Consider the following 19,816-nt stretch of genomic DNA (forward strand, 5'->3'; position numbering starts at 1 on the left):
AGGGGGAATAGGGATGTAACTCCACAGTAGAGAGCTTGCCTGGTATGCACCACAAAGAAGTAAAAACAAAAAGAACAGCTCTAATCAGTGGATAGGAGTGGTCCTTTGTTTTTTTAGGTGGATGGAGAATGATGGCAAAAGGACCTGGGTTAAATTATTAAATTAAGTAGAGGATTCTGGGATTCCTTCTGGTGGAGCTGAGAGTCTAAAGACAGCCAAAGAGAAGACAAGACACAGTTTTACTTGGAAGAAACAACTTCTTTCAAAAGAATGCTTCACAATTTCTGTTAGATAGTGCATAGTTTTTGTATTAGACATATTTTTAAGTATACTTCACAATAAACCTATAACAATTGTAAGGAGTTTGGACACTTACATCCTAAAACATATTCTGCCATTTGACGGTTCACTCAGCACATCATGGAAGCCCAGCAGGTTGACCCCTGAGGATGGCTTTGCAGTCAGAGAAAATCTGTGGACACTTATTTAGCTGAAGAAAACTCTTCTTGTTGACTGACAGGCCCAGAAATTGGGCTTTAATCAAAAGATTTCATTTACTACCAGGAAGAAAGGGCACTGGCCTGTTTGAATGAGCAAGCCATGTGCCCATGCAACACACTGAAGAAAAATGTCTCGAATTCATCCATTGGTCCATCTGACAGGCAGCCTGGGGATCTACCCAGGAACAAGAGGAGGCTTGAGTCAGTCTCGGCACACAGGCAAAGTGTGTGGTAGAAATGATTCTGATGACACATACATGCAACTGTGACGTTCACAAAGCCCCCAAACCTGCAGAGATTAAGGTTTGACCTTTGTCTGAAGGGGAGGAGACATTTACTGCATACCCCAGGCCTGATTCATTGTCTATTTTTTTGGCTATATTCCCAAATCCTTAGACATAGAATAAACTAACTCACAATGGTGTCAGGTTTTGACTATGCTCCAAAAACCAAGAGTTGAGCTATATGACCTTATGCTATTAATATGTAGTTTATATGTGGCCCCCCATAATACTATCCCCATTTACAGATGTATAACCTCACAGTGTACATAAATCACTGAGCTTCACCATAGACACTTGCAGTTTGTAGGGTATTCTTAGAAGGCATCTAACTTCGGTAATGGAATTACTCAATGACTTGAAGACCACATTTCAGACAAGTAATCTGAGTTCAAATCCATCTCTTCATCATGGTCTATATTTGAACAAGCTGCCTGAGCATCTCTGAGATGTTTAGCAAATTAATTCCACAAATGGGTGTCACAATACCAGCTAGGAATAATCAGTTTGCTTGACTTTGTGGTAAGCATACAAAAAAAATTACAACTGCTGTCATCAAGTCTATTATTGAATTTATGATTATTATTTTTGAGAATTTCTCAAGAGGGTGTGATTTCAGTCCCCACCACATGAGCTCCTCCCCTAATTAGCTGCTGGAAAGACTTACTTTAAATTCTAAGTATAGAACACTTGAATTGATGCTCTCACACCTAAGCCTGGTATGGGAATCCTAGTAAGCTCATTCTCTGCACATCTCTTGACTGTGGTCAGAGATCCCTGAGATGTTTGTGACCAAGTAGGGAAATCCAGATTATCTTGGGTTTCAGAGCCTGGTATTTAGATGCTCAGCTTTCTGTATCCAGACATCTCCCACCCCTTGCTGGAAAAGACGCAGCAACTTCTTGATCATGGGCCAGGCATGACTTCCTAGGGAGTCAATATAGGACCTCAGCAACTCAGCAATAGGTGAATCCCCTTCTCATATTTTCAAGCCCTGTCTGTCTGTGCAGTTAGACTTGGCCTTCATTTCCTGCTGAGGCCCCTGATGTGAGCAGGTAAATCCTAATCTGAGTTTCATGTACCTATTCACCTGGACATTCAACAGACTCCTCAGTATCTGAACAGGTAGTCTGTGGCACCCACCTGGGCAAACAACCCAGTTCCCAACTACATCTGGTTTAGCTCTTTCTTCCCTGAGTGCTGGAAAGACAGTTTCAAGGAAGCTGCTAATCAATTAACACTGCACTTGGCCAGAATAAAACTTCTCTCTGTTTTCCTGAGCTATCTGTTAATGGGCCATGCTGCTTCCTCGTCCCTTTTCTCTTTGACATACCAGTCAGAGACCAGCTGGCTGATTCTCCATCCCAAGGCTGAAAAGATGGTCTCCAAGCAGGCTTAACCTTGCTCTACCAGACTGAGACTTTACTGGGAGGGCAATGCCAAGTTAATGCTATGTCTTTATGGTTTATACCCGGCACCTTGCAAAACCCTTGGGGCTCAGAAGCAGCCCTGTGAATGTTTGTCCTTCAAGAAGTTGAAGCCCTGATTTGTTCTTACTGGGTTCAACTTTCTGTCACCATACCCAACTTCCTGGGACTCTAGGGACTAAGGCCAGGTTCTGCATGAAGGCTAAGACCATAATTCTGATAAATAGATGCCCCAATCCCATAGGCCCTCCTAGTTGTTCCTATTGTCGGGCTCTTGTCCATTAGGATGTCTCTAAATGCCCTTTTTATTGTCAAGTATTTACCATTCCACACAGAGATCACTCACTGATATCTTACCCCTGAGCACACCTGCCATTGTACATATCTGGGGTTCTCTCTCTCTCTCTCTCTCTCTCTCTCTCTCTCTCTCTCTCTCTCTCTCTCTCCCCAGTCCCACAACACTGTAAACATTATTCTAGGTCACTCTGTCTTTTGGGATTTAGTCTTTCTTGACCTGACTATGCCATACCTACCATAAATATTTCTGTGCTTGGTGGAAAGGGTTTTAAAAAGTGGATATGGTCCTATCTCTGCTCTCCAGGAGCTCACTGGCTAGGTAAGCCAGCTAAGTTGAATGTAAAGGAAGAACGAACTATTGTGTAGGAAGCAGAGAAGATGACAGGGCCACCTTCCCAAGACATATCAGAGCTGGCTCTATGCCCTTAGGCTAGGGAATGGTGGGAATTCTAGTTTTAGAAAATGTCTTGAGACAATAGTCACAGGGATAGAAAAGACCATGGTCAGGCCTTGTTGGTAGCCTGGCTGGGAAGGAAGGTGTGGATCTCCAGGGCATGGTGAAGAACTTAGACTTTGCCCCACCAGTAATGTTCAGCCATTTGGGGGGCTCTGAGCAGGACAGGGGTCTGTGATACCATCTCACTCTTCCCTCGATGGCTCTTTTCCCTCTGCCCACTTACCTATTTCATCAAAAGCAGTGTGCCTGCCTTGTCATTCCAGCAGGGCCACAGCAAAGCCTGTGAGTTCAATCATGGTGCTTCCACGCTGGAGGCCGCAGGAGCTAAGTGATTAGATTGTTCGGAAATTGGAAGGTGAGCTTGAGTTCTGCTAGGAACTCGTGTCAGTCCTTATTTCATTCATCTTCCAGAGCAAATTAGAATTGCTTCCCTTGGAGCCAGGCATCCTTCCACCTGCACTCCCTGCCTTCTTGGGGCCTGACCCTCTCAATTACCATCCTTCTCTGCTGTTCTCCACACCCATCTCTTTCATTAGCTTTTAAAGATGCCCAAGTCCTTCCCATTAAGAAGTAGCAAAATAGCAATAAGCAAAAGGAGCTTCCTCCAGCTGTATTTGTGTATTTCTTCACCATTCACAATCAGTCTATTTGAGAGCTTATGGTGTTCTTTTACCCTTGATTCAGCCATCATCTTCTGCTACCACCTCTCTGGTGAACTTGCCCTTAATAAGGTCAGCCATGCCTTCCTGTAGATAAACTCATGGGCATTCCCTCTGCCTCTCTCTTGGACAGGGTCTCTAGGTAGTCCAAGGTAGCACAGAATTCATATCAAGTCTCTTGTCTCAGCTTTCTACATATTTGGTTTCAGACATATGCTCCTACAGCTGTTCCCATGAGTACTGATGACTTGTTTTGTTTAGGAGCACAATCTCCATAGTCTAGGTTAATCCAAAGTTTGTTATGTAGCTAACTAAGTATGGCCCTAAACTCATCCTCCTGCCTCTACCTCCAAAGCCCCAGGATCACGGGTGTATGCCACCCTACCTGTCTCTGTTGGGTCTTTTTCAAAACTCAGCTCATACTGGCCCACTTGGAAGCATTGGACCTTGAGATGGTTGTTCCTTCTCTAAAATGTGTTCCTCTGACTGCTTGGACACCACAAGCTCCTTATTTCCCCCTCCCCCTGCAGAGGCTCTGTTCATGCTCCTCTGTGAACCTTCATTTGCCAGGATGGCTGTTAAATAGACTGTGTATCAAAGCTGCATGCTGACTCACTTCTTCTTTCCACCTTCTCACCCCAATGCAAATGCTTCTGATTCCATGGCTTGACTTACTGTCCGGGCAAAGGATGCCTCCAAGAGGTCTATTTCCAGCCCAGATTTCTTAGCTGAAGTGTAGCCCTTTGTACCCTGTGCTCATGGGCAGCTCAGATGCTGTCTTCCTTGCTCTGGTTTCTTCCTTCCTGCACAATCCCTACCTCAGTTGATGTATCAAAACCCACCCAGACACCTAAACAAGATGTGAGGACTGCCATTTTCGTCCTCCCCTCACTAACCCTGGCAGCCAACCCTCCTCTGCTGACCTTCCCTGCTTTGTGTTTCTTGGGTGGATCTCTTTCTTCACACCCCCCTGCTACTTCTACACATACACCCCAAGACCACTGTGGTCTCTGGCCTTGATCATCAGCCTCTGGATTAACGTCTCCAAATTGGGTTCAATATCTGCCTTTCCATTTTTCATCTGCTGGCAAGTGGCTTATATAAAAATGGGATTGACATGTAAAACAATCTTGTTTCTAATTCAAATAAAAAATGGAAAAGAAGTAAAAAATAAAATAAAATAATCTACACTGAAAAGAAAAGGATGTTTCTTGCTTTAATCCACTTTCCAGCCCCTGCTTCAGAGTAATTCCCAGGTCCCTTAGAAGGCCACTCATGGTGCAGGCCCTGTCCACCCCTCAAGCTACCCACAGCCAGCCCTTCATTCTTCTGCCTCAAAGAACAGCCTGTGATCCCACAAACATGACATTTGACTTCTGAAACTGGAACAAACATGAGCTGTCCCCTCCACTGCTCACCAGACCCCAGCTTGGTAACTTCTTCCACTCCATTTCCAGTTGAGCAGTGTCTATGGAATCACCATCTTTGACTGTTCAGAATGGTGGTGGTTCTATCGTGACTCTGTCCATTTACCCATCAAGTCACTTGCAAAGTTGCATTCTGCTGTGAAATCAATGCCTGGGACTTGGCATCGCAATCATGGCAGAAGGCCATTTCTAGCACTACAGCAGTTGCTCACATGCAGGCAACTATGACTTCAAGAAGACCAGAAGAGGCAGTGTCTCTTCCAGGAGAACAGAATGGTATGGGCTCAGGAGCTTAGTGAAAGCTTGTTTGCCTATACATTTGTTTTGTTTGAGTGTTTTAAGTTTTATTCCTTCTGCTGAGCAGGAGGCTGCAGAATTTTGAGTGAGAGTGTCTTCTGGGAGACTAAATAAATCTTGGAAGAAAGAAATTGTTAGTGTAGAAGGGTTGCTAAAACACTGATGTAGTTCTGGTGATGTGGCTCAGTAGAGAGAGGGCTTGCCTAGTATGCAAGAGGTCCTGAGTTTGATTCCCAAAAAGACATACATGGTGGTATAGATCTGTAACCCAAATTCTTGGGAGGTAGAGGCAGGGGGATCATGAGATCAGGGTATCTCAACCTTATAGCAAATTGGAGGCTAGCCTGGACTACATAAAGCTCTGCCTCCAGCTCCCTAAAGAGAAAACAAAATGCACCAGTCAAGTATTCTTGGTCAGAGAAGCACTGCCAATCCCCATGGCCTAACCACAAGTTACCCTGGCACCCCAGGTTCAGGGGTTCTGGACACAATCTGAGTTCCTCTCAGGATAGGCTGTCTCCGCCCCTGCTTGCCCCTCCACTTTGAATTTGCTTCTGTCATACCAGGAAAAAGACAAGTTAGTTTCTGCCTCTTGGAGCCTTTGTGCAGTGACTCACCCTCGGGGGAAAACTGTTGCATTCCGGCTGGAGCTCCGGGGAAGTCTCTGACATTGTGTTAAATATTCAGACAGGGTTGAAAGGGAGTGTTTTAAACATCAAAAAAACTAAAATTAGGGTAGACTGGGACTGATAGCAGTTAAAAGTAATTGAGGAAGATCCTAACAAAATACCTGGGGATTAACTTATTTTAAAGCATGCTGTCTAAGGTCATGGATGTCTAGAGGTGAAGTAATGACTTACTAAACTTTTTCAGTTTGAACTTGTTTCAGGCACCAAAAATTCTAGTACTTCCCACAAGCCAGGTGACATGCTAACAGATAGCACCAAGGCAAGGACAACTTGTCCTGTGTCCTCTTTCACTTGGGAATTGCCAGGAATTGTGGTGTTCTAAGTTGTGACTCTCAATAAGTTGAGACCACTCCAGGGCCGTTGTAATAAGGCAAATTCAGAGAGCTGCAGGGTATGAGGGGTCTCTTTCCCAGCTGGGCAGTAGCTGCCCATCCCCTACTATTCATCCCCATCATCCTTGCTCTGATGCCTGAGCTCTACCAGAGCCTCGCTTTGTCCTCAGATCTCTTGCTGGTCTCCCAAGACTCGGTAGTGGTGAACACAGATGCCATGGATCTCAAACCTTGTATTATCTTCCAGCATGACCCACATATCCTCTTCACCATTTGACCACCTTTCTGTAACCCTGGGGATTCTGCTCTAGCACTGCCTGCAAACCTCACTGGTATCTGGGGAGACACAAACCTGTCTGTTTTTGAAAACAGCCCCGTGACTTCTATGTGTAGGTTATGTTGCAGTCTTCTGGGAATCTCCTGACCTCTTTTGGGTATTGGGTCCTTGAGAATTCTGGATGGTGCCTATGTACTTCTCAGCTCCATTGCAGCCTTCCCTTTACTTCATTTGCAAGGGACTTAGCCAGTTGGTGACAGTCATTTTCAAATGATGAAACCCCTAGGTTACTCCACGAAGAGCCTCTTAGAACAGAGAAAGCTACCAGGAGCTTGCATTTCTTATTAACAGTGTAGTTTTTCCCTCTTGTCCTCTGCGTCACTGACCCTCACTCTAGTGTTCCTAGAATCTTATGTCTCCATAGACACTGTTCTCTCTGTCCTCTTCATGAGTCTTCATTCCTTTCTGTGAGTGTTGGAGTGGCAGAGAGAGAGAGAGAGAGAGAGAGAGAGAGAGAGAGAGAGAGAGAGAGAGGAGGGAGGAAGGAGGAGGAGAAGGAGGAGGAGGAGGTGAGTGTCTCTAAGGCTTCCCCACATAAGCCATCTCCATTTCTGTAACCCCTGGTCCACCTGCCATTGGTGAACCACACCTGCTGACTCTTGGTTGTCTACTTCATTTGAACCACACCCCGGGCTACTCGGTGAGGTTGCATCCTGTCACCTTGTCTTTGCAGCTCACAAATCACTACATATAGTTCAAGCTCTGGATGCGTCATGGGACATATTCATGAACTCAGCAGCTGCACTGCACAAGATCAAGCTAGCCAACATCCCAGCATGGTTGAGGGAGGGGTTCATAAGCCCCCACCCATAGCTGAGGAGATATGAGCAGTTGGTGGATGCTGGGAGAGAGTCATTTTTCTTTAAGGATATGACCACTGGTAGGTTGCCTAAGGACCAAGGCGTGGCTCTATATCTATGCAGCTTATGGGCTCGGTTGGTTATAAAAATAAAGAGAACAAAAAATTGGGAGGGGGGATGTGTTGGAGGTCTCAGGAGGACTTGGAGGAGAAAGTGAGACATAGATAGTTTCACAAAATACATTATATACATATATGAAGTTCTCAATAAATTAAAATATAGTATTAAAAAAGTGGAACTCTTGAGCCAAGAATGTGGTTCAGTTAGAAGAGTGCTTGTCCTGGGTTCTATTACCAGCAATCCCACACACAAAAATGTCTCAGCTGAATGATAGCGAGGCAGTACATGCAACTGAAACCTAGCATAGACTCTCACTGCTATTAAGTATCCTTCCAAGGGAACTCTTTGAAAGTTGAGAAGGAAGTCCCCTGAACCCAATGTCCAGAGACACCTCTCTGCAGAATGCTCTGTCTGCCAGTCATTCCTATCACTTCATACCAAGAGTGTGAGGGTTCATGCCCATCTTTCAGGAAACCTCAAGAACCCCAGCAGCTATCATTTCCTGCAGTATCTTCACACAGAACACTATAAATCCTCAAGAAAGAAGGTTAATGTAGTGCAGAGGTTTCCACAGTGTGGTCCCTGGGTCAGCAGCAACAGAACCATTCATAAGATATTCAAGTTCTAGGTTCTACTCCATGCCTACAATTTAAAAGCCCAAACATGGGCTCTGTGACCTGTGAGTACACCCCTCCCAGGTGATGTAACATCCCACTGGGGCAATGGTGAGGAGTAGGATCAAATGTCCAGGTTAAATATTGACTTCATTGACTTTGTTCCTGAGAGCCTGAGTCTGACAATGGGAACAAGCAGGATCTGCTGTAACTTTACAATTTTGGGTGAGGAAGAGAACTCAGATATATAAAGCATGCAAAATAAATGCCTGTCTTGACTGCTTGTTAGTGACATTCCTTAGACCCCTTCCTACTTACAGCTCTCTGTTGGTTGGGGTAGTGTTGGGCAGTTTTGACTGGGACACCAGGTAAGGAGTCTGCAGGGCAGGTCTGAAGTTGTTGAGACTGTGTTCATATCAGTGACACTGAGAACTGTGCCTCCTTCCTGGGCTCTGCAGTCCCCTCCTGTTTTCTTCTGTGTGCACTGAGACTTCATGCTAACACCAAACAAAGTAAAGAGCTTGACACAAACTTCATGTTAACCCTGCCTTGATCACAGGAAGAATGTAGGCTGGCACTGATAGTGCTAGAGAGGCTGCCTAAAGAATGTGGGGACAAATCAAAACTCATATGGTCATATGGCTTAGGCTTGGGAGACACTCATGGACTGAAGTCTTCGGGGATAATTAGTAAACTGTGCATGTAATTGTTAATCAGTGAAGCAGGGGAGATTTTGTCTTCCACCCTCCTGGCTGAACTGGAGTCCTCTGCAGAAGACATAGGAATCTGTTGAAGGGTGCTCTCCCTCCTCAGCTTCTCCCATCCTTCAGGGGTCAACTTTAATAGCAGTGCTTTAAGGTAAGCTCACCTGGGAGGTAGCTGCATCTTCAAGCTATGAACCTCTTTAAAGGAGCTTCTTGCTAGTCCAGAGCTGGTAACTCAAGGCCAAAACTCTCGCTGTGACAGTTTTAATTCTGAACTTGGAACAACCTAGAATCTCCAGGGATGTGAGTCTCATTGAGGTTTGCCTAGATCAGGTTGGTTTGTGAGCATTTCTAAGGGGAATTGCCTTAACTTTTTTAATTGATGAGAGAAGACTCAGCCCACCATGGGCTGCACCATCACTGACTTTGGATCCAGGGACTGTAAACAGTAGAAAGGCCACTGAGCACAAAGGAGTGAGCATGCATACATGCATTTTCTCTCTGCTCTCAACTGTGGTTGTCACATGACATGACCACCTGATTCAAGTTCCTGATGCTTTTTGACTTGCCTGCAGTAATGGATTATCACCTGGAAATGAAAGTCTAATAAGCCTTTCTCTCTTGGGCTGCCTTTTGCCATGATATTTTATCACAGCAACAGAAATGAAACTAGGATAATCCCAAATCAGTTACCTAGGCCTAGAGGAAAAGGCTTGCACAGCCTTAAATATGGATTAAGTTTGGAACCAAGGTCCCTGCTGAGTCCACACATCTCCCGAGCTGCGTGTTTACAGACATAACAATAGCGAGCAGTCTAAAGTTTGGACATCAACTTCTTAGTATAGTGTGTGAGCTAACATCAGGGTCCAGGGACACATACTCTGACAACATCTTACATAAACCCAGACATGCTTCTGCTCTTTTTAATTAGACAGATAAAATTAGCAAGGAGATTAAGGTAAAAGGAGAAATTAAAAATATTTAAATGTTAGGTGGAATTTACAAAAGTGAATCAAACAATGAACAATGAGGTACAAGAAGGAATGTAAAGAGAAACACAGACACGACAGAGACATTCCTCGGATGTCACATGGCGTTAGCCAGTCCACAGGCCAGGATTCTCCCTTGCCACCTCTAAAATCGCTGGTTCCCGGGATGTGGAAGAACATTCTCCAGAAATCCTTTCCTTCTTCTTTTCTTCAGATCTTATCAACAGTAACTCTTCGTCAGCATCATTCTACAACGGCCCACACTGCATCCAATCCAAACCACTCACCTGTTTCCTGTCTTAATTTGCAAACTCTTCAGAGACTTTTTTTTTAATGTTTCCTTTCATTTGAGTTCCCTGCCCCACTCTTTTCTCTTCCCATGAGCCAAGTGGCCAGTGGGCCAAACAGAAAGCCAGGCCAACTGCGAATTCCAGCCCCCTGAAGCCTCCTAGGGCCAAAACTTCCCCAATTCTTTTTTCTTGTTTGCATCTGTCACGAACAAGCACAGTCGTTTTATAACGCAGACACACATACGTGTGCGCTTGCACACGGAAACAGGTTTTTCTATTATTTTTCCAATTTGTGGTTTCTTTTTTTCCTTTTTGCAGAAAATGCAAACAAAAGAAAAACAAGGTTTTCAATTGAAGGTACATCTCTTCTTCAATATGAAGACATTAATTGAATTGGTTGGATCCCCATGCAGTAGTGGTCAGCAAAGTCCTTTGGCAACTGACAGAACGACATCTGGAGACTCAGGAGCTGGGTTTTATTCGAAGAAACTTCCCTACACGAGTCATGAGCAAAGGGAAATGGATGTGGGGGAGGAGGAGGGACTCTCAGGGAGGAGTACAAAAGGAGAAAAGAAAAGAACATCATTGGTGAGGGTGAAGATGGAACAGCCCGAGGCTTGTGTCTCATCCCTCCACCTCCTTCCCTTCTTCCTGAAGACAGGTAACTCCAGTCCCCCTTGGATAGGAGTTGAGTTCACCTCGGTTTCCAATGCATATGGTTTCAGCTTCACTTGTGTTAAGCATCACCTTTCTCTATCTTTATTATTACGTGTCTGGTTTCCCACGGCATCTACTTGCTTCTGTTGCGTAGAAACGTTGATTGCCCTTGAGCAACGGGTCCAGTTCATTCTTCACAGATGGAAAGTTGTTTCCCAGCCCCAAAGCTGATCTTTCTTGCACATTCCACAGTGGTCAACCTCTTGTTTCCCTTTGACCCTGGTCCTTTTCCTTCCTCTCCTCCCCTATGAATGCAAGTGTTCTCATGCCATTACCGATGGTGACTGACTCATCTGGACCCTCATCGAATGGATGCTGCTCAGAATCTTCTTCTGGTGGCCTGCCAAGGTGACCCCTATTCTCAGGAGGTCTCTAGAACGGCAAAGAAGTCAATGTTAGAGTTAGGACAGTCTTTCACAGCTTGAGTTTTTCACCAAAGGCATGCTCCTAAAAACTAGTAGGGTGGCCATAAAAATGTGCTAAAAATCCCAGAATCTTAAGTGAAATTAGGCCAAGTATTTAGCAATAACATGAATACAGATTTTCTTTTACTTTGTATATGTGCAAATGTATATGAGTCTCCAGTGGGGGGTGTATGCACATATATGTACATGTATATGGAGGCCAGAGGCTAGCCTTGAGTGTTATTCCTTAGTCATCATTACTCTGTTTTAAGTGTTGTTTTTATGAGATTGCCTCTCACTGACTAACCTGGGGCATGCCAATCATGACAGTGTGGCTGGCCAGTGAGCCTAAGGGATCTCCCTGTCTCTCCTTCCCTAGTCCTAGGACTGTAAGTGAATGCCCTTACCCAGCTTCTTTTACCATGATTCTGGACATAAATCTCAGGCCCTCATGCTTGACCAGAAAGATATCCTTCTGAGAGATCCTTCACCCCTACCCCCAGCACCCAGTTATATTACCCTGCCCAAACTCATGTTTTCTGTGCACCCCTCCTGTCCCCCACAAACTTCATGAGCCATGCTATTCCTCACCCACAGACCCAGAAGCAGCCACTTCATGGAGGCCATGACCCTAAGGTGGACTGGAATTTTCCTCTGCTCTCTGTCTGACTCTCCCAGTGCACACTCTATGGGGCTTTGGTTATTTTGTGGAGCTTTCTGCCTAAATTAATGAACACCCACTGAGATTGAAAAGCTATGGGGCTTGCCTGGGCTTCTGATGTTTCCCCCTGAGCTTCCAATCTCTGACTCTGTTTGAATTTTAATGCCATGCATTTTTAAGAAGGGTGATCTTAAAATAACTTTAAAATATCTGCCTAAGTAAGAATCCAAAGAATATATCTTGGGATAGAGGTTCAGGTTGGCTTCATCTATGAGCTGTGAGAAGGATTATGAACAAGTTCGTGGCCTAAATTTGACCTCAAGGAGACCCATGCATCTTTTCTTAGCTGATAACAATATAGACTACTGCCTAAATGCATACTGTGTGCTATATATTATCCTATCTAAACCTTCAGGGATGCATTTGTCTCTTGGTCACTGAGAAGCTGCAGTCACAGACAGTAAGTTTAACAGCAACCAGGTTTTCTGAGCAGGCGATGGGCCTAACGCATGCTTGTTAGTGCATGCTCTTCCATTTGTCTCTCTACAAACCAATGGCGTGGGCACTAGTCTTACATGTGCACGTACACACAAGGCAACGTCATTCAAAGAAGTAAAGCACTGAATATCACCCAGCAGGTAAGCAGTGAGAGGAGTACAATTCAAATATGACAGCACGTGGTTCCTAGCCTCCCTAACAAGCCTTTCAAACTCTTCTATGGTACTGATTATTTCTTCCATGCTCCCCAGCCCTTGCACCCACAGGCTTTTTTTGTACACTGCACACCCTGGCAGTCCCTGGGTTGGGTCTGTATCCACAACGCCTTTGTTCTATGCCTCCCCCTGCTGCGCTCCCCCCCATGTTAGCAGTAGTCCATCTCTCCTGAGGTTGCAGCTGCTTGAGATAGGCAAATTGCCTGTGTCTTTTATAGCAAATACTTCAGGGAAGCATGCTTGAATTTTGAATTCACAAATTGCCCCACCATCTATTTTATCGAGTTGCTCATTTTCTTTTTTTTCCTCCATCTTTCATCTCTCAAGAAACAAACTGAATTGCTCCAGTACTGTGTGGCTGTGTTTTACTTTGAACTAAATCCCTTAATTTTCAGTTTGACTTTCCTTTTAATCCTCACCTTGTTCCTTTTTTCTGTGACTTTCCCCAGACTGAAGGGACAGCTTTATTTGACTCGTTCAGTTATGGAGGGGAGGAGGGAAATCATGTCAAAAAAAAAAAAAAAAGTGGAGTGGCCCTGACTCCATGAACACCTACACCTAGGCCCTCTGATCACCCAGAAGCATCCCCTCTATGCTCTGCAGGATGGGAAGGCTGGCTCTTTTTTTAAACTTTTTTCTTTTAGTTTTGTGGGATCCAATTGGCAGTCATTCAAATGTGTAGGGCTGTCTCTTTTAGGGGCCACCTGGAAATGGACCTTTATCTAACATACGCTGCTATTTAGTGGATTCAAATGGAGATGCACATTCTTCAATCCACTCCCTGGAGAAAACCCAGGCTCTGTCATTTAGGATAAGAATAAACCTCACAGTGATAAAGTCTGACTCCAGGTAGGGGCCGCAAGCAGTCAGTGTTAGAATCTGTCCATCTTCACTGGAGTACAAAGCTAGGACTGGATCTCCACTCTTCTTTCCCAGATGCAACAACTGGCCTGGTCATAAGAAAACCCCAATGCCCAGCATTGTGCCTAACACATAACAGGTGACCAGTTAACCTGTGTCAGCTGCCTGCTGGACTGATGGGTCCTCCACCATAGGAGATGTGTATCACAGATTTCCAGAGTCCACTCTGATGCTGTCAGTGTGCATTGTAGTTCAGGTACATGTGTGAGTGTGAGTGAGTGTGTGTGTGTGTGTGTGTGTGTGTGTGTGTGTAGGATTGATTGGATTATTTGAGTACAGAAGGCAAAAGCAAACTTTGGGCCTGGTCCTTCGTGTGTTTCCCAACCTTTGTCACATGTCAGAATCCACCTGGGGAACACTGAGTCCCCTAAGCCCTGCTCTCATCACATAGCAATTAATCAGAAGCTTGCAGGTGGCATCAGTACTTTGGTCCTTTGTAGTCCAGGCTGGCTTGGAACTTGGTATGGTAACTGAAGAAAACCTTGGATTTCTGATCCCCTTGCCTCTACCTCTCAAGTGCTGGGATTATAGACTTGCACCACCATCCCCAGGTTATACAGCACTGGAGGTTGAACCCAGGGCTTCATGAATGTGAGGCAATACTCTACTGGCTGAGCCTCATCTCCAGGCTTAGGCTTCTGTACTTCTTAAAGATTCCCAACTGCTCCAGTGGGCAGCAAAAGCTGAGACCTCTTTTAGTCCTTAGAGGGGAATTGTGGGGTAGGTGGTTAATGCATTTTGAACCAGCAGCTGGCAAAGCAGCCTTGTGTTCCAACTTGCCTCATGTGTCAACTACTTCAAAATCTGGAAAGATTGGAGCTAGATAAATATTTCCCAAACTGCAGTTCCATACAAACCTGTCCCTCAAAACTATGGTTCTATGGTATTTAATAATTTGAAATGGGCTTCTTTATTTCAGGGTTTCTCATGGCCTTTATAATGCTAATGTGAGCAGTGAATCTCCGAAAGGATGATAAAGTGTGTAGTATTTCCCAAATTTATTTGACCATGGGACCTTTTTTTTCCAAGGAGAACCTATTAACATTTCCCACAAGTGGTGCTGCTCGAAACGTTTTGGGGGAAACGATGAAGCACATGGATCTTTAAGAACCTGTCTAGCTCTCATCTTATTTGAATAATTTTATTTTGTGTATTCCTCCACACTCCTGTGGGAGCAGCAGACTGGTAAGCAATGTGAGGGGGTGGAAATGGTTGTGTTTACAAGGGTTGTCCCAGTGTGAGGATGACGCCCGGCCCCACATAGCCTCAGTAGATGCTGAGTCAGTGCCATCCCCTGCCTGTGACTCTGTCTAAAAGTGGTGGCTGCTATGTTCTTCCCTTCCATCTGGATGCTCTCTTTGGTGGGCTGAATTTATAAACTTAAATGGGAAGAGACCTGATGATTAGACCAATGGCACATGGCCATGACTATGAAGAACTCTATCCAGGACCCGGAATACATCTGTACCAGCAACCTCAGTCCCCTCCTTCTCCCACCTTCATCTTACTGAAGCACAGACTCACAAGTCTGTGTAGAACCAGCTTTGACCCACACCTTCTTCAGTAGCAGGGAAGGGGCCTGAACACCTAGATCTGGGCTGGACAAAGGAGGGTCTCTTCACTTACTCTGACGTCATCTGGGTGACCAGTTGGAGGGAGGTGAAGCCAGCGGTGAGGAAGCTGTCCCTATACTGGACCATTTTGATGGCACTCAGCCAGTCATCCACGGTGGTAAAGGCCGTGAAGTCTGGGATAGAGCGGTCAAGCAGGGGTTGGGAAGGCCTGGCGAGACAGAAAGGAGCAGGTGACCTCACGGAAGATGTGATCCTGTAAAAGATGTGTACAGCCTCGACAAATCGGCTGGCAATAGTTTCTTTTTCCTGCTATCTGAAAGGCATGGCATGAAACAGCTGAGCCACAACTGCCCTTCTCTGAACAGATTGCAGGTAGACACACAGGGAACTGAACCAGCAATTTTGATGTTAGCTATCTTTACATCACTCCAGTTTCACACACAATTTCCCTGTAGGCCACAAGAGTTTATTTCCAGTATCTTCGCACGGCATTACCCTCTTTAAGGTATTCTCTTGAGCTCTCCTTTACAAGGCCCACACTGCAGCCATATACGCTTTTCGAAATACAGAAAAATCACATCAAAGCTCTCTCCTTGACCAATATACATGCCAAACCCTTCAATAGGTGTTTGTTGTTCTGAAAATGAAGGTCATGTCCAATACAACCTAAGGACACTGAGTGACCTTATTTCTGCCCACCTCACCAGCTACTTCAACTTTATACTTAGCAATTGGCCCTGAGCTTCTCTGACTCTCCTCCCAGGCTGAACAATTGCCCTTTGCTCCAATCTGCATGCTCATCTAGTGAGTGCACTCTGGCCCTTCACATATCATCTGTAATAGCATCACCGGATAACTTCTCATTGCAACTGGAGGTGTGCGCTCTGGGTACTCTGCATAGGACCCTGCCATGTCAGCCGTTAAGATCTCAATTTTACATATTTTTATGATCATTGGATTAATGTCTGCTGTTCCTACATTATTTTAAACTCCACAATGGCAAGGACTTTATCCTACTTGTTGTATAGAATCAGAACTGGGTACAAAGACTGGCCTGTAGCCACCTACATTTTGGTAGAAAAGAGAAATTAACAGATGAGTTCATGCAAATATATCTAAGTGAATCACAGCAGACACTGTACCTGACAGCTGTTTTGTGCATCCATTCATATCAAATGAATATGCCTTGTATTTTTTTTTGTTCCACAGCAATTGAGTCTTTACCTATGTAACTGTTGGCAAAACCTTCAAGCCTACAGCTACACTAGCCTAGACAATCAGTGCAGTTAACACAAAGGTACCTCCTGCAAACAAGATCATCTAGAAATAGTTGGAGAGTCCACAGGTGCCAACAGATGGGAGAAACCTGACCAGGTCTCAGAATACTTGCTCACAATACACACAGGGAATATATTTTAGAGGGAGGGAGGATAAAAACAAGGCAAAATTCAGGGAATGTCTTCCATTAGCAGACAATCTGTGCCACTCCGACTTTGCTCCCAACAGAGCAAAGGCTGCCAGCCATGCCCCTGGCCATGAGAACAACCACATCTAGGCATTACCCTGCTTCACTAGACTCACACAGCGGTGATGGTTGCCACAGTCTTGAGACTAGCTGGGTTCCGGATCATCTTGTCCAGGGTGTTGACAATCTCTGCAAAACGGGGCCGGCTATTTCGGTCCTTCTGCCAACAGTCCAGCATGAGCTGGTGCAGGGCAGCTGGGCAGTCCATAGGAGGGGGGAGCCGGTAGTCCTGCTCAATGGCATTGATGACCTGTAGTGTCAAACAAGAATCAATGTCACTAGGAAAGGTGTTATCATTAGCAAAGATAGAATCTCTTCCAGCCAGGTTGGCATAGGTGCCTTCATTGGTCACCATATATCTCCCACTGTGTGATTTGTTGTCATCCTTGTTTTCCTACCTAGGAAGTAGGGACCAGATCTTGTACCTCTGTGTCCCCTGCACCTGGCACAGGGCCTGGTACAATTGAGTCTCTGTAAATGTTTGTTTAAGAACAAGAGGGTCTGTGGGCTGGAGAGGTAGCCCATTGCTTAAAAGCACTTGCTGGTCTTGCAGGAGACCCAGATTTGGTTGCCAGTGCCCGTTATCAGGCAGCTCTCAAATATTTGTAACTCCAATCCCATGGGATATGATCTCTTTTCTAGATTCTTCAATTACTGCCCGCCCATGGTGCACATACAGATAGACAAACATACACAAATACAAATAAATAGGTTTTCAGAATAGAAGGTAGGATGGAAAAGATGACTCCAGTGGTAAAGAGTGTGCAGTGTTCTTGCAGGGGAATGGGTTTGATTCCCAGCGCCTATATTGTGCTGCTCACAATGGTCTGTAGCTCCAGAACTCCGGCTCCAGAGAGATCCAATGTTTCTGACACCTGAGGGCTCTATCACTATCATATGTGCACACCTGTATGTGCACATGTGAACACACAAAACACACACATAGGGAAGGCATAGGAGTTAGGCATGGTGGGTCACACTTTTGTAATCCCAGCAACTGAAAGGCTGAGATAGGAGGAGGATTCTGAGTTCTGGGCTAACCTGGGCTATATAAGAAGACTTTGTCTACAAAACAAAGAAACCAGAAGGTCTGGGGCTCAAATCTGCCTTCCTGAAAGCTGGTACTAAACAGCAGTGACAGATGTTTTTCAGAAACTTGGTGAACTAGTTATTTATAAATATGCTCCAAGAGCCTGAGATGACCCCATTCTTTCAGTCCTGAGGGAAGGAAAGGGAGGAGATGAATCAGCATTGCAGGTCCCACTCCATGCCTGGCCCCCTCAGATGCTTTCTGTGCGAGGCTGCCCTAAGTCTCCTGAGACAGCAACATGGCAAGGACTGGAGGTTAAGGCAAACAAACTCTTCAGTAGGTAACAACAGCCCCCAAAGCAAGGTGGCTTCACAAAGTGAGTGAAAATCTCTAATCCAGTGTGGGTGCTTTCCATGCCTTCTGGTGAAAAAAAAAAAAAAGAACTTTGTAAAATTTTTGAGACATTTCAGGAGGTTATTTTTTCAGATTTGTGTGTGTTTTCACACTGTACTTCTTAATTCTCAACTCACGTAAGTCAATTTTGCCTGCTATGTACTTTTTGTATTAGAAAAAAAATCATAAACGACCCAAGTGCTAACTGTATGATTGCATGAGGGCGTACTTACAAAACAACAGAAAGCGAGGCACCTAACTAGCCTTTAAAGTGATATAGCTGTTGAAATGGAAATCAGCTCCCACTACCATATCAGGCAAAAGGGTGGGAAGTCTAACTGTACAACATAGTCTTGATTTCATAAAAAAAAAAAAGTCATTACAAAACTGAGCCCAGTAACTGCATGGCAGCCTTGGTTGGATATACACTGTGGGGTAAATCGCAGCCACCTCTGGGCAGGGAGGAATACAGATGTTCTTTGTGTTTTTCATCTTGTTTGTTTGTATTTAATTGTCTATAATAATTATGCATTGATTTTATATTAAACATGTGAATCACCTTAAACAGCAAAGGAAATTATTTGGAGTTCGATGATTTTCTGGTATTTTTACCTCAATTTAAAAAAAAATCCAGTTATTGTCAACTGATTGTTCTTTTCTTTCTGACCTTGTAAATTGGTCAAACAGTGAATGTTCTCAATCGGCTTATATTTTTACAGTTTGTAAGGATGGTACATACAGCATGAGGCAGTTTTACCTGAGGTTACTAGAGATAATCAGTGTGTTATTTTTTCCTTTTAATATGATGAAAAATGAACATATACCTCACATTAGTGCCACTACTGTGTAAAATGATGAGTGACTGGGAACACTGTCTTTTGAGGCGTGTATAGCCCTAGATAATTTTTATCTCCTCCAACCTGTTGTCAGTCAAATTCTGTTCTAGCCTCTTTGGAGGACATTATGGCCCTCTTTTCCCCATGAAGAAAATGTGCCTGAAGCATGTGGTGAGCAATAGACTGCAGCTAACATTACACAGGATACCTAGCTGTAAGGTGTCTATGATCTAACCCTAGGGGCCACAACACTCTGCTGGAGCCTTTGGGGTATCCATGGGCTGAAACACAGTGGAGCAAAGGGATCCATGAGAACCAGTGACTTGACATTGTTCCCATTAGCCTGGCTCACTGACAATATGCCATTTTCTAACTCCTTACAAGCAGCCAGATTGAGGGGCATGGAGTCTCCACTCATTGTGGACACAAGTGGGATGGTCCAGTGAGTGCTCAGAGTTGCTCTCTGGGTCATCTAAGGTCAAGCTAGGTGTGGCCAGTAGGAGGGCCTAGAGTCCAAGTTCTATGTTCCATGGGGTTTAGGGACTCCAAAGTCTTTCTTGCAAGGTAGTGGAAGGCATTGGTTCCTCTAAACTCCTGGCACTACTGGACAAACCAATTTTCCCCACAAGCAAGTCAACTCCTCTCAGCGGAATAGTGCTGAGGAGCACTGTGGAGGAGCACTTCACTGTGCTGCACTGTGGACCCAAGCACTCCAGACAGGGCACCAAGAAGATGGAATCCATGTGTGTGCCAAATCTTCTGCCCATGAGCTTTAAATCATATCCCATTTCTCACCTTTTCCTATAGATGACAACCATGGGA

General features: G+C 44.8%; 1 protein-coding gene across 1 annotated transcript in view; it reads right to left on the bottom strand.

Annotated features, from left to right (window-relative positions):
• Positions 1–11,200: 11,200 nt before the first annotated feature.
• The window catches only part of Ephb1 (EPH receptor B1), a 298,236-nt gene continuing 289,620 nt past the window's right edge, over positions 11,201–19,816 (bottom strand). Inside the window, exons 14-16 of the mRNA XM_035444232.1 lie at positions 16,792–16,985; positions 15,263–15,418; positions 11,201–11,309 (exon numbers count right to left, since the gene is read on the bottom strand). Coding sequence (XP_035300123.1) covers positions 11,201–11,309; positions 15,263–15,418; positions 16,792–16,985 — 459 coding nt within the window. The remainder of the gene's footprint in view (positions 11,310–15,262; positions 15,419–16,791; positions 16,986–19,816) is intronic.

This window comes from Cricetulus griseus, chromosome 4, assembly GCF_003668045.3.
Source record: "Cricetulus griseus strain 17A/GY chromosome 4, alternate assembly CriGri-PICRH-1.0, whole genome shotgun sequence".
In the NCBI taxonomy this organism is placed as follows: Eukaryota; Metazoa; Chordata; class Mammalia; order Rodentia; family Cricetidae; genus Cricetulus; species Cricetulus griseus.